Here is a 15,786-nt window from a genome sequence, read left to right as displayed (position 1 = left end):
CTGGAGTGGCAATAGCAAACCAGGCTATTTGGTTGAGAAAAATTCTTCTTGATTTAGGAGTAGAGCAGCTAGAATCCACTGAGATTTATTGTGACAACAATTTAGCAATTGTTATTGCAAAAACTCTAGTCTAGGATGGAAATGACTAATCACATTTAACTGAAGTTTCATGCCATATGTTAAGCTGTTAAAAATTAAGAGATCAAGTTGATTCATTATTGTTGATCTTCAAGTTGTTGATATATTAACTAAAACTCTTCCAAAAGAAAAATTTGAAAGACTCAGAGAATTTCTTGGAGTGTCAATAAAAAAAAATTAAGGGGTGTTGGAGCCGCTGAAACTTCTAATGTCAATAGTATTTTGTGATGTGAACTTTTATCTAAAGTTTTATGTTGTAGTTAGTGTGTTTGTCAGTCTACTCTAGTGCAAGGCCCATACCTATTGGAGTGTGTTCATCTATGTAATGATGTTGGACAAGTTACCCATACCTGATAGTTAGTTGAAAGTGTGTTGTTATATATTTATTTATGTGTGCTCTACATATGTATGAGAAACTTATTAGCAAAAATATCATCGAAAAATCCTTCATGATTTTTATTCAAAAACACCTCTTGTGCAAAAAGGATGATACCTTAGGAAAACCACTTTCAAGTGCTCCAGTTCCAAATCATGAGCTCCATAATACACCTACAACATAACATACTAACATATATGTTATTTCCAATTATGTGGTAATTAAGACTAATATAGTTTTCAATAGACATCGATTAATACCTCAACCCCATCAATTGGTTGTTCAATTATTCGCTAGTATTCACCTTTTATTTCCCTCTCAAAGGGCTCCTATTTCGTTTGATGGTTGTTGTAGTGTACTATCTTCATTGGCATCTCTCGACCCAAAGTAGCATTCCTTAAAAAAAGTAGCATATTGTTGAAAAATTAGCATTCATCATAGGCAGTCATTTTGTAATTGCCCTGGGCGTGGGATTAGTCGCGTCGAGCGTGATTCGGGATGGAAGCCTATGGATGAATCGCGTCGGGTGTGAGGTGGACCACGCTGGGCACAAGGTGGACCACACCGGGCACAATATCAGATAATGACTATGTGGGAGAACTTACTGATATGGTGTCGGGCGCATGACAGGGTGCACCAGGCATGGTTACCCCTGTAGGTCTCTGACCTTAGGGTGTCGGGCATGATATAGGTCACACCAGGCAAATTTCTAGAGGATTAGCCTCTACTAGGTTGACGTTGGGCACACAATAGGGTGCGTCGGGCGTGGAGATCCCTTGAAGTCTCTGACTTCATAGGCACCAAGTGCAAGGATGAGTGCATTTGGCATGTGAGCCTTTGTGAGTCTCTGACTCTACTGGATTGGGCATGAGTAGGGCTATGCCAGGAGCGAGTCATACTATGTATGATACATGATGTATGTTGATAATTGGTTTGTATGTATGCTTGGAAAGATATGTATGAATGTGTGATGAGTGATTTGTTTGTATGTTCCTTTATGGATGATGTTGATCATGATGGTGGATTGGCCATGTCTAATGTATGATGCATTTGTTGCATGTGATGCCTTTTGGCATGAGTCTAGCCTAGGACTTGAGGAGAGAAAAAATGTTTTGAACTTGAAAAACTCACATAGAGTCTCTTGAGAGTGATATTTGGATAGGTCATTGAATTTGGGTGAGAGTGGTGCTTGGACAAGCCATTGGTTTGGGCATGTCTCCTTAGCTAGTGTTGGAGTTGAGTGTGAAGTCGAGGGTTATTCCCTTTACCAAGTACTGGGGAAAATATGTGGTTCCTTACGGATAGTTGGTAGGAAAACCCCACAAGTGACTTGATAATGCATGTCAAGATCATGGTAAGCTTGCACCTAGCTCTGTTATATCTAACGGTGGAACCAGACTTCTAAGTGTGTAAGTGGCATCATCCGAGTAAACCCGAGTGGAGATTTAATATCCCGATTTGCTATGACCGAGGAAGCGCATTGGGTGTGAAAACAGTTGGGGTGATTTCGGTAGGAAGATATGTCACTTATACTCCTTTGTTGTTAGGGAGATCTCCTAGGTGAATGCGTGACAACGCATTAGATGATTAATATGTTAATTCAGACGAAGAAACTCCCAACAAGGTTTTGAGTGAGATAAATATAATACATGTTGTTATCTCTAACAAGTGTGTTAGTGTTTTAGAAAAAACATAAGAACGGGTAAAATGAAGAACAAGCATAATGACCAGAAGATACAAGACGACAGACGAAAGGCGAACACAAGCATCTAAAAAGCCAAATTAAGAACAAGACAAAAGCGCGTCAAGCACAACCTAAAGCGAAACCTAAAGATGCAAACGAAGGTTGGTCAAAGATAATTTGAAAGTCTGACCATATACAAGTTGATCAGACGAAAGGAAAAGTCAATGCATTAATGACAAATGCTCAGACAAAGATCAAGGCTTGAGCTACACATAGACTACTAGACGCAGACGAAAATTGTCACACAACCACCTGAGAAATCAAGTTTCATAGGAAAATTTGAATATCGTCCACACTCACAGGAGAACACACGAAGTCATCGGAATTGTGAGAAGAAAATAAGAAAGGAGAAAATCAAGCGCATAACTAAAAGCATGCATGTGTTTGAAAAAGTACATTACTTTTTCAGACAAGGACAAAATTTCACAGCTATGAGACCAGAAAATGACAAAAAGGTTCCTATAGGTCTCTGCTAAACTTAGACATTGCTGCTACCAAGACAAAGAATACTTCATGCAAGGTATATCACATGAGGCAACATTTAATGCAAGAATCTAAGCATTAAATTATTAGAAGATCAAACTAGTCGTGAACGACTATGTCTGCTTCAACGGACACTTGCAATGGGCAAATTTCACAAGACTATATATAGGTCTCAACATCAAACCTTAAAAGGTTGGTTGTTTGGGCCAAAATGGTTCAAGCGAGAAAAAGAGTGATATCCAACCCATGATGCAACGAAACTAGAGATAAATTGTATAGAGTCAAATGTACCTTAATGTATTCGTCTCTATAAACTACGGAGTTTCAACTATGTACATCTTAGGATCAAACCGTAGTGAGTGCGCCAACTTATGTATCATCTCCGTGAGAGTAAACCAAACACTCAATCGTTGTAAAGACTAAGGTTGCATACCTTAGTGAGTGTAGAAATCTATGTATCCTCTCTATGAGAGCAAACCATACACTCAAACCAAACCTGTCTTGCCAACATTGTAAAGCCTGAAGAGGCTAGGAAAATAATACTTGTAAAGCCCGGAGGGGCTTGTCAAAGAATACTCACTGTGAGCCTGAAAAGACTGATTAAATAATACTAGCGCTGGTGAGTGAAGCTAGCGGGCCTGGAGAGGTCGAGAATACTTGGACCAGGAGTGGTTCTGACCTGGATGATCCATAATACTCATTACTAGCCAGAAGTGGTTGATAAGAATATACTAGCGTTGGTGAGTGAAGCTGGCGGGCCAAGAGTGGTCGAGAATACTTGGGGAACCAGAAGTGGTTTAAGAATACTAGAGCTGGTGAGTGAAGCTAGCCAACCAGGAGTGGTTGAGAATAATCGTGACCAGGAGTGGCCTTGACCGGGATGGTCTAGAATACTCAAGGCTTGGAGAGGTCGAGAATACTTGGACCAGGAGTGGTTTTGACTTGGGTGGTCCATAATACTTATTGCTATCCTGAAGAGGCTGATAATAAGAACTTCGTCATGTTAAGACGCAAACTTTTCTTAACTGAAAAATCATGTTAAGAACTTCGTCTACTGTCTATTCTTCATTAAAATCATTTTTCAAACGAAGACGCAAATTTTGTTTAACAAATACATTATACTGAAAAGTTTTATCTACTGCTTATCCTTAAATGAAACTATCTTGAAAAGGGAAATGCAAGAACTTTAATTATTATTATAAACCATTTTCCTCGACAGACGATGAATCTTTCAGACGCAATGACCTTGTATTAAGCAAATTCTGCATAACCGTCTAGTATTTAAAAGTACATTGAATGAAGAACATTACTCTTGCGAAAATGATTTTAAAAAATTCCTTTGTTCACCACTAGTAGAAAATAAGCATATTACGTCACCCCTTTTACGTCGAAAATATGAAAATCCGACGTAAAAAAAACGCGGTGGCATTTTTGTAATTTTTGCGAACTTTTTTACGTCACACCTGGTAGGGTCTGACGTAAAAAGTCCAATCTACGTTGGAGGTATGTTTGTCCGACGTAGATTTGACATTTTACGTCGGACCCTACCAGGTCCGACGTAAAAAAGACGCAAATTTGAATAAGAGAGCGCGAGGCACATAGCGCGCATTCACTTTTCATCACTTTTCATTTTTTTCTTTGTAAACCCTCTCCTTCTCCTTTGTTACTGAATCGTTTTTTGTTTTTTTGCAGAGGGATGAACTCTTTGTTACTCATTTGCACATTGTTGCTGCTCCTCAGGTATGAAACAAGGTTTCGTTAGCACTTTTCTACTTAGCATTGCTACTCTGGCTATCTATTTTATTCGATTTTTTGGTTGTTCTATTTGTATAGGTAGTGGGCGTTTTTTTTTATTGTTCTACGAAGCAGAACGGCCCGTTCTCCTTGCAGAACGGGCCTTTTTGATTGCAGAACGGGTCGTTCTGCCTGCGTTCTTATGTTTTTTTTTTTTTGTTTTTTTACTACTTTTTTATGTCGGATTTCGTAATGTCCGACGTAAATTTACGTCGAGTTTGCAGGTCCAACGTAAAATTTACGTCTCCCGCTTCTACATCAATACGTTTTCTGACGTAAAAAACCTAAAATATCCGACGTAGTACACCTCTTTTGTACTAGTGCACACACACATATTCAACCTCCCTTCTATGTGTTTTTCATGCCTAACTTCATAATATGCATTCATATCATTCATGTGTTATTTTATTGCATGATAGTTGTATGATAGGGTGCATGGATTGAATTTTTTGAAAATGATGATGCTTGTATAATTGTTTATTGAATTCTAGCTTATCCTTTTGGTTCCATATGGATGGATTGCAATGATCATATTGTGCAGTGTATGAGAACAAGTCAGGATTAGGTTGGAGTTAGGCGTGGTGACTGTTGCAGGTTGAGGAGTTTTGTCCTAGTGGCAAAGTTACTGCTTGGGATAACTGTTTAGGGGTGTTTGACCGACACTAGAAGAATATCATTATTTGGATGACTTCATATATATATATATATATATATATATATATATATATATATATATATATATATATATATATACATATATACAGTGACGGATCCAGAAATTTTAGATAGTGGAGGCAATAATTATTTATATATTTATAATATTAAAATTTTTATATATAATTTTTAAAAATATAATATATATCATAATTATTTTTTACAAACTTTTATATCTATGCTTATGATTAAGGATAAAAATAAGTTAAGTCAGACTATATTATATTATAATTTAGTAGGTTTGATCCTAACTTTTTTTTAAAATACATGTCCTAAGTATGACTTATTTATCAATCATAGACATTTTTTAAATATTTGGTTAGAACTACAATCCTAAAAATATACTTTATAATAATTTAATACTAATAAAAACATAAAAATAAATATGTTAAATTGTATAAAAATAAAGTTTAATTTATTTATAATATAAACATGTTTTTAATATCTAATATAATATTTTAGATAATAATTTATTTCAAACATATTTTATAATAAATTTTTTAAATAGAATATAGATTTTCCAATTTTTTCCGTTTTGATTTTTTTAATTAACGTATAGAATCTTATAATTTTTACTATTTTGATTTTTTAATCAATGTATACATAAATAAAAAGCACAAAAGGTAAATATATATATTACAAATTTTATTTTATCAAAAATTAAACTTTTTACAAAAATTAATTCGTTATTAAAGAGTATTTTTTATTACATAAGAGAACTAATCTCCTTCGAAAATTTGATAAATATCAAATAAATGAACAAATCTTTTAAAATTATATTTTATAATATGATAATTTAAATATATATGTTTCTTTAATTAAAATATAATTTTTATTTTTAAAAATATATTTTTTTTTTAGATAAAAAAAACATGTGTGTGTAAAATGGTAGTGGGGGCATGTGCCCCCACTCTCTTCGTGGATCCATGCCTGCATATATATATATATATATATATATATATATATATATATATATATATATATATATATATATATATATATATATATATCAATTTTGTACAAAGTGGTATGGTTTTATTATTACTTTTGCATACTTGTATATATTTTTGTTATCCAGTTAATAGCTTCTCTTAGTTAACTAATATAGTAAGTGCGATTCCACTAAATGTAGGAACCACGATGAGTTGTTATATATGATCTAATAATTAATTGATTTAATTACTTATTTCACTTTTATAATTACACAAATTTTATCTTTAAGTTTTCATACTTAAAAATTATTTGTAATTCTTTTACCAACACTTTCAAATAATTTATTAATCCTTATACAAGAACTTTCAATTTTCTTTTAGTGTCTATCTTTATATAAAAAAAAATTAACACAATTAATAATAAATGCTGGCTACTTATGTAACACTAACATGTGTTGTACTACATATTTAAGTACTTATATTTTTATTATTTTTATATTTTTGTTCTTGTACATGTATATCCTTTATCTTTTAGACTCAACATTTAAAAATTACTTATTTTAGTTCTTACATGAAAAAGTGTTTTTATAGTTCATATCAACACCGTTTATCTTTCTTCCTTCTTTTATTTTGTAGGCTATATTTTTTTTTAAATTCTTACATTAACTGATTCTCATCGACCTGCTTTTAGAATAAGACGGTGAAACCTCTCAATAACAATTTGTACTAGCATTTCTTATAGAACTGAAAATCTTTGCATTGCTTTAATCTTCTTACATAAAACATTACATTACAATGTATGATGCATTAAACCCTTGTTGTATGGTTTTAATCATTTCAATCTTGTTATAACAAATGCTTAGATATTTGTGACACAAAAGATATGAGCCATTTTTTTTTTTTTTAATTTTGGTCGTCATTTATTATGTGCTATAAAACATTTTTTGTCTCGTATCCGGCCGTATCAAGTATTTAACCAATGGATACACTTTGATAATCCAAATGATACGTATTTAATGAGTATCTGTAATGATTTTACTTAAAAAAATATATGAAAAATTCTGATACGATAGGATATATACAATCTGATACGTAAATATCAAACACAAACAAGATTATTAGATACGTTGAACCACTTTCTGCAAATCATTAATTTATATGAATTCAGTAAATCACATTTAGATAATGTTCAAACAAAAATTGGAGACTCTACGAAGTTGTGCATGCATGAGAGAAGGTTAAAGGCAACAATTTTATTTATTTATTTATTTTTGTTGCGTCTTGCTTCTCCCAATATTCTCTCATTTCTACATTGGATAATAGCCAGCATATCTTCATCCCTTTCGTCATAGAATCCAGCACATATTGTAAAGTAATGCAATTGTATTTCCTTTCTCATTCCATTTAATTTACTTTTATATATGTTTTTTTGTGTGGTTCACTCTCCCTACGTAAATAATGGCAATGTCCGGCTGTAATGCACCCACCTATAGTAATATTAATTTGAATGACATATCTTAATATGATATTTCTTATACTAATAGAATCTTCCTTTAATCTATTCCGGATAATTTTATTATATAATATTAAGAAAAACATATATTAGTACTTAAAAATTACAATTGATTAGTGTTTAAATTTTTAAGTTATTGTCATATAAATAAAAATTAATGTTGCAAAAAAAAAATCAATCATTTTATATTTTTTTATTATTTTAAATAAAAATAATATTGTTATAAGAAATAAGAAATGATTTATAATTTTTATTATATTTTAAGTATTGTTTAAAAAGTAAAAACATATTCTTAATTTGGATTTTTGGATAATATATAGGTGATTTTCTATTTTATATTTATTAATATTTAAAAATATATTTTCAATCTAATATTTTATAAAACATATCCACAACGTATAGTATCCTGTATTTTTTTTTAATACTTTTTAAGATTGACATGTATCTGACATATTGTTGAATCACACACGTATCATATATGATACTTATATCGTATCCGACATTCGTATTGTATCCATACATCTTTAGGTTATGTAACTCTATTATCTCAAAATTCTCTAACACTGTAACAAATGACAAAGAAGAAAATGTTGATAGAAACTAAAGCATAGAAATAATTACTGATATAGGCACTAAAATGAACAATTTCTAACTGTAGAGAATAAAAGGTAAAATTTATGCAAATATAAAACCAAAATGTAAAACGCACCACATGTCTTGTTAATGGTAGACACCACCGAAAAAACTGAAAGTGTTTACTAAGGGACTAAAATAAATGGTTTTTAAGATAAAATTTGTAAAAAAAAATACCGGAGAAATGGGTAACTAAACCTAATTAATTCATGTAGCATTAACCAATACACATCAATTACACGCACACAATTTAGACAGTAACTTATTAGTTGAACCAATGAGCTAGTAACACGATTGAGTTGATGACCAAACTAAATTTAATAACACTTCAGTAAAACTATTTGCTATACAGTGCTTGAAGGGAGACCACAAATGTAAATGACCTGAATTTGTTATACGTGCAAGGCACATCACAATATTTGTTAAACCGGGAATTAATCTGATTTCCTTTTGAAATAATGATGAAGAAACATTTACAACAACTCACCTATGTTGATATAACTATATCAAAGAGATTATCTGGCTCACAACCCTATCCCATTTTTTCTTTGATTTGACATTACATATATACCTTGCTCACATCTCTGATTGATGGATTCCTGTGAATGATTGATGTTAGGTTCTTTGCATCATCAAGCAGTCCAAAGATCACCCCTCATGTGCAAGCTAGAACATAATTTGATTGAATTGTAAAGAATTTGCATCCACTGCGTGAAGAACTAGCAAGGGAAATTATTATCATCATTAGTCCTTCAATAGAAAGATATCCTGGTCAGGACACCATGCAGCTCCTTCAACAAGTTATCCATCAAGGTCAAGGATTAAGTGTAACTCTTTATTCATTTCATTATGCAGCCTTATCATGTCGATCCCTCCAACCAGACAAGAAAAAAATTCACTTGATGCTGCATTCAGACTTATACTCTAGTCAGTTCCCGACTGTATTGATTGTTAAATACAAATGTTAAGTCAGATGACAAAAAATTCTCTTCATGTACAGCACCACCGTAGAACCTTTGGATGAAGCTGATTCTTGCACTAGTTAAGGTGCTAGCCCTGCCAAAAAGGTAAACATAAGCTCATAATCTTCCATGACAGTTGTGGTAGTATCCATTACATGTGGTATCAATCTATCAGATGTTATTAACAAACTCAATCTGCCAATTTTGGGTGTGTTCGGGTTACAGTTCCATTGAACATAACTGTTTTTCTTTTTTCAATCCATCATTGTTCTTGTTTCTCCATTTCATGCTTTGGAAAGCACAAACAGATGTTTGGTGGCTCTGAAACAGCAATCCAAACACCCACTCTACTATCATCACACAGCCTCTCCCATGCTCTTCCCAACAATGCTGAAATCAAATCCAGGAGAACCCTTTTGCTTCTTCTCACTCTCAACCCAGCTCTTGCCAGGCATCTTCTTAACCCCTCTTTCCTCCATCAACTTCCTGATCTCCAGAGCCTCATTCCACCTGCCAACCGATCTATAAATGTTACCAAGCAGAACATAACTCAGATGGAACTCAGGCTCCAGCTGAATCATCTTCTTTGCAACACGCTCGGCCGTGACATAGTCCGAACACTTGGTGCAGGCTCCAAGCAGAACCGCCCAAAGCGAGTGATCATACCTGCAGTCAGCACTCTCCAACAAACTCTCAGCCTCCTCAATCAACTCAGCCCTTCCCAGAAGATCAACCATGCAAGTGTAGTGCACCACCCCAGGCCTAATCCCATACTCCATCCTCATCAAATCAAAATACCTCTTCCCCTGATCAACCAAACCATTATGACTACACGCAAAGAGAACATTCACAAAACTTATACCATCCGGCCTCATCCCCTCCCTCACCATCTCCTCAAACAACTCCACCGCCTCCTCCCCTCTCCCGTTCTTCGCAAACCCGCCGATCATGGCGTTCCACGTGATCAAATTCCTCTCCTCCATCCTCATAAACAACCTGTGAGCAAAATCCACACTCCCACACTTGGCATACAAATCAACCAAAGCAGACTCCACCACCACATCCCTCCACCCACCCTTCCTCACATACTGACAATGCACCTCCTTCCCCTGCCTGGCCGCTGCCAAACCCGAACACCCACGAAGAATCGTAGCAAAACTATAAACATCCGCCACCCCCCACTCCCTAACAAGCCCAAGCACACTCTCAAATTCACCATTGTGACAATACACCCCAAGCATAGCAGTCCAAGACACCCAATTCCTCCCCTCCAACCCATCAAACACAAACTTGGCACACCCAACATCACCACACTTCCCATACATATCCAACAAACTACTCTCCACAACCACATTCCCACACATCCCCAAAGTAACAACCTTCCCATGCACCTCTTTCCCCATCCTCAACCACCCCAAGTTCCCACACGAGTTCAGCAAAGTCCCCAACGTGAACCCATCAGCCTCCAACCCCAAACCCCCATCATGCATGGCCCAAAACAACCCCACCGCGTCGCTGAACCTGTCGTTACGCGCCAACGTTGAGATAACCGCCGTCCAACACACGGGGTCCGGTTGCGGCAATTCGTCGAACACCCTCCGCGCGCCCTCCAGCACGCGCGCCCTGCCGTACATGTCGATCAACGCGCACGCGATGACGCGGTTGGAGGCGAAGCCGCGCGTGGTGATGGTTCCGTGGAGGGAACTCCCGAGGGGGAGGTGTTGGAGCTGGGAGCAGGCTTTGAGGATGGAGGAGAGGGTGAAGGCGTTGGGCTGGACGCCTTGGCCCAGCATTTGGAGGAAGAGGCGGATGGCGTCGATGGGCTGGGCTTTTTGGACGTAGCCCGAGATGATGGAGGTCCAGGCGATGACGTCTTTGACGGAGAGCGCGTCGAAGAGGGTGCGGGCCTGGGAGAGGTGCGGGGAGAGCTTGAAGTAGAGAGAGAGGAGGCTGTTGGCCACGAAGCGGTCCGCGAGGAGGCCCGACTTGAGGACGTGGGCGTGGAGGTGGGTGCCGTGGGTGAAGGACTGGGTTTTGGTGCAGGCTTGGAGGAGGGAGGCGTAGAAGACGGGCTTCAGAGCGGGGTTCAGGGTCTGGGCTTGGGCCTGGGCTTCGGAGTTTAGGAGGGTGAGGGCCTGGGAGACGGCGCCGAGCTTGCAGTGGTGGAGGATCTGGGATTCGGTGGGGGAGGGGGTGATGGAGGCGAGGATGCTCAAGTGCCGATTCACGTTTAGGTTCTTCATTGAGTCTTGGATTGGATTAGATGCCAAAGATGGAGATGGTCATGGTGTTTATGTTATGGGATGCTGAGTGAGGGAGTGAGTGAGTGTGGGGATTAGCTTCTCTCAGGTGAGTTTTCATGCGATGCGGTTGCTGCCGGAACACACACATTTCAAATCCTACTTGGCCATAGGTACACATTATTATTGTTATTATTGGAACATCGATTTTTTTTTTTAAATTAATAAAAGAGTTTTAATTAATTGATTAATTAAATTTTATAGTAATTATGAGTTTTTTTTTACAATGTGTATTCGGAAAATAGGAGGTTTTAAGTTTGAATCAGGATTACGTTCTTTTTATGTTTGTGTTTTTTTTTTTTTCTCTCTAGTGGATATTGATTTCATTCTCATGTATGTTATGAGAAAGGAATCTCAATTCTAGTTTATAAAATCTGAATTTGTATTTTGTACGTTTTGTAAATGTTTTATCTGTGATCATTATGCTATATGTGTAATTAATTTGGTGTGAATTACTTTGATCATGAATTTATGAGTATTTATAAGAGAAAAAACTTGTCAATAAGATAAGATTGAGTTAATTGTTAGCAATTTGAGGTGTTTTGGTGAAATATATGTCTTAGAAAATATTATGTATTGCTAATAGCGTTGTATAACTTGTTAAGTTATTAATTAAAATGTTTGGTTGGATATTAATCTTTTAATTATTATTATTGATTTGGACATTTCTAAATTGTAAAAATGTCCCAACATTACACTTAGAATCAAACTTTCTTAAATTGTCCTTAGTATTTAGTATGAAACATTGGCATCCAAATGGGTGGAATATATATATATATATATATATATATATATATATATTATTTTGTAAATAACATGCAAAATTTACTATTTCTACCCATAAATGGTTGGGAGTTGAATGATAATTCAATATGGTTGTAGCCATTTCTTGTAATGACCTATTATTTCTCTCAATCACAACATTTTTTGTGTGGTGTTTATGGCATAAAAAAGTTATGGAGAATTCTGTTCTCCATGCAAAACTTTTGAAAACTTTTATTTTCAAATTTACCCTATGATCACTTCGAATAAAAACAATGAATATGTCTTTCTTATTTTGAACTTTTATAAAATGCATAAAAGACTTTAAAAGACTCATCCTTGTGGGTCAAGAACATAACCCATGCCCACTAGTTTAGTCGTCAACTATGACTAATCCATATGTCTTACACTAGTAGATGTAGTTCTGGTTAGACTAAATATATCAATATTTAAAAATTGTAATAACTTGATAGGTTTCACACGGACACAACAACTAATAAAAACATTTATCTACGTAGTGAAAAAAAAAAAGTCATTTATCCTAGGTTTATCATGCAACAAAATGTATGTACAAAAAAATATATACTCAAGATCTTTGTGATTAATCAAAAACAAAAGTTGTAAAACAGTTTCTGGTCATCAAAGCAAAACATAAAATCCCCTTATATAGGGCTCCCATCCCAAATATATAATATCTATATACAAACATCAAAACTACATTAGAATTGAGTAGGTCCTAAAACAACAAAAGGGAGTCAAGAGGCCAACATTAAAATTGTAATGTTTGATATTTATTTAATTCATAAATATTGTTATAAATTATAAAAATTATTGTTTTATTTAGTATGTGAATTTCTTTGTTTTGTTTACATGTATAAATTAAATTATTTTTTTAATATCTATGAATTAAATTATTTTAAGTTGTGAATTCTTAATTTTAGGACATGAATTTAAATATTTTATTATCAAGAAGATTAATGTTGGCTTGAAGGGGTATTTTTAATAAAATACAAAATTTATTTTCCACTACATTTTTTTCTTTGATAATTAATTTAGTACGAATACTTTATATTTATTTTGACTACCAACTAATAATCAATTTAACTCTTTTCCCTCCCATATATATTTTAAAATGGCTATGTGATTCCAAGAAAGAAAAAAAAAAGAGAGAAGGTTACTATTTGTTGATATAACCAAAACTCATTTCTTAAGTTAAGTTTTTTTTTTTAAACCAAATTAAAATTCACTTTGCTCTCCATTCTCACTTTCATTCAACAGCTCCAAGGAAGGAGAAAAATCTTCTCTTCATTTTCTCCATTGTTCCTTCTTCTCTAGAGTTCTTCTTATTCTACTACAACTTAGTTTTTGAGTTTCCTACTTCATCTTCCTTTGATTTTCTTCTTCTATTTCTCTTTTTAACTTACCCCAAGCTTGTTCTCATTTGGAGAAGTTTTGTAAGAGCTTGTAACAGCCCAAATTTTCACTGGGCCGTGGGCCCAATTCGTTGCCTAGAACGGGCCGTTTCGAAATAAAGAAATTGCCTAAAAAAACGTAGTTGAGAATGGGCCGTTCCGGTTGGAGAACGGGCTGTTCTAGTTTGGAGAACAGGCCGTTCTGAAAGTAGAACGGGCCGTTCTGCTGGGATTGAGAACGGGCCGTTCCGGTTTTGGAACGGGCCGTTCCAGATGAGATTTTTGCTTGGTTCTGGAGGGTCCAGAACAGCTGTTCCACTTTTGGAACGGGCCATTCCGGGTTAGTTGAGGCAGATTCCTATAAATAGGAGGCCTTACCTCTCATTTTCACACATCTCTCATTCTTTGTTCCTATTCTCTTCTGTTCTTTCTTCTTCCCCTCTTCTTCTCTCTGAAAACCATGGAGCACTTAGAGGAGGAGACCAAGAGATCCATGTTGTAGTTTCAATTGTTGTTTATCCAGGTACGGGGGAAAAGGGAATTATTTATATGTAGAGTTACATGAGGGAATTGGGTAGAGGAAGAATCCCTTAGGATTATGAGTAATTTTATAATTATTTCTGTTTGAAGAATTATTGTTCTTATTTGATTCTGTATGTATTTAGGAATATGGATATATGATTAATTGGTAAAAATGATGCTCTGGGAGAGAGAACGAAATTATAAAAAAGTGCCTGTAAGTTAGGTTGTGAAAAATTGGATGATTTCTGTTTGAGGAATTGATGATCCCATTAGATTCTATATGTGATGAGGATTATAAATATGCCAATAATTTGTAAAAATGATGATCTGGGAGCGAAATTGTAGAAAAGTGCCTGTGAGCTAGGTTTTGGAACAATTTGGGGTTTTACTATTTATGTTAAGATTGTATTAAATTGATAATTTCATTGATTATCATATTAACTTATGAATGTTATTGCTATATTACTTGATAAAATTCATGACTTAGATGTGAATTGAACTATGAGATGTTATGTGAAATGTGAATGAGATGTGATTGTGGTTCTTCACACCTATGACCAGGGGTGAGCACGGCCCGAGATTGTTACATGGGTATCGTGACCTTGGTTAACATGTCAGGGGTGAGCACGGCCCTGGGTTAGGGGTAACGTGACCTTGGCACAGTGTTATATCAAGGGTGAGCACGGCCCGAGATTGTTACATGAGTATCGTGACCTTGGTTAACATGTCAGGGGTGAGCACGACCCTAGGTTAGGGGTAACGTGACCTTGGAACAGTGTTATATCAGGGGTGAGCACGACTCTGAATTGTTACGTGGGTATCGTGACCTTGAATAACATGTCGGGGGTGAGCACGACCATGGGCTAGATATGCTACAGGGGAATCGTGACCTTGGCACAGTGTTATATCAGGGGTGAGCACGGCCTTGGATTGTTAATTGGGTAGCGTGACCTTGGCATAGTGTGAAGTGCAAGATTTGTGATGAATGGTGTGATTGAGAATTACGACGTGATGACGATGCATGATTGATTGAAATATGACATGTTGAAATATTTATGAATATTAAGCTATAATGAGATAATATGTTGTGTTTTCTTATGTGCTATATATATAGATGTTTTCTTTTCTCACCGTACAACATGTGGATGTTTTAGGTGAGGAAGATCCGGGCTATGAGTGACATCTAGAATGTCAACAGTTGATTTATGGGTATGCTCTGATATTGTGACATCGGGGCAGAGAATTTCTAGGATATGAATTGTATTTGTATATGGAGTTGAACCTATTATTTTGAAAACATTTTGTAACCTCTTATGTTTTATTTTCCAAGTTTCATTTTCAGACTATTTTAGATATTACTACAAGAAAAATGCTGATTTTTGACGGATATTTTCGACAGAAATAGGTAAATTTTCGACGAATTTTGCTTTTTTCGACGGATTTTTGACAGATTTCAATCCGTCAGAAAAAGTGGCATCGAAAAAAAATCCGTCGGAAATAA

General features: G+C 35.3%; 1 protein-coding gene across 1 annotated transcript; it reads right to left on the bottom strand.

Annotated features, from left to right (window-relative positions):
- Positions 1-8,501: 8,501 nt before the first annotated feature.
- On the bottom strand, positions 8,502-11,703 carry LOC109801792 (Pentatricopeptide repeat (PPR-like) superfamily protein). Its single transcript, XM_020362916.3, has one exon. The coding sequence runs from the start codon at positions 11,530-11,532 to the stop codon at positions 9,646-9,648; it is 1,887 nt and encodes a 628-aa protein (XP_020218505.2). The 5' UTR covers positions 11,533-11,703; the 3' UTR covers positions 8,502-9,645.
- Between the last annotated feature and the right edge of the window lie 4,083 nt (positions 11,704-15,786).

Source organism: Cajanus cajan, chromosome 1 (assembly GCF_000230855.2).
Source record: "Cajanus cajan strain Asha chromosome 1, NIPB_CcT2T_4, whole genome shotgun sequence".
NCBI classification, from domain to species: Eukaryota; Viridiplantae; Streptophyta; class Magnoliopsida; order Fabales; family Fabaceae; genus Cajanus; species Cajanus cajan.
The sequence above is the reverse complement of the archived record's forward strand: the minus strand, read 5'-3'. Positions and strand labels throughout refer to the sequence as shown.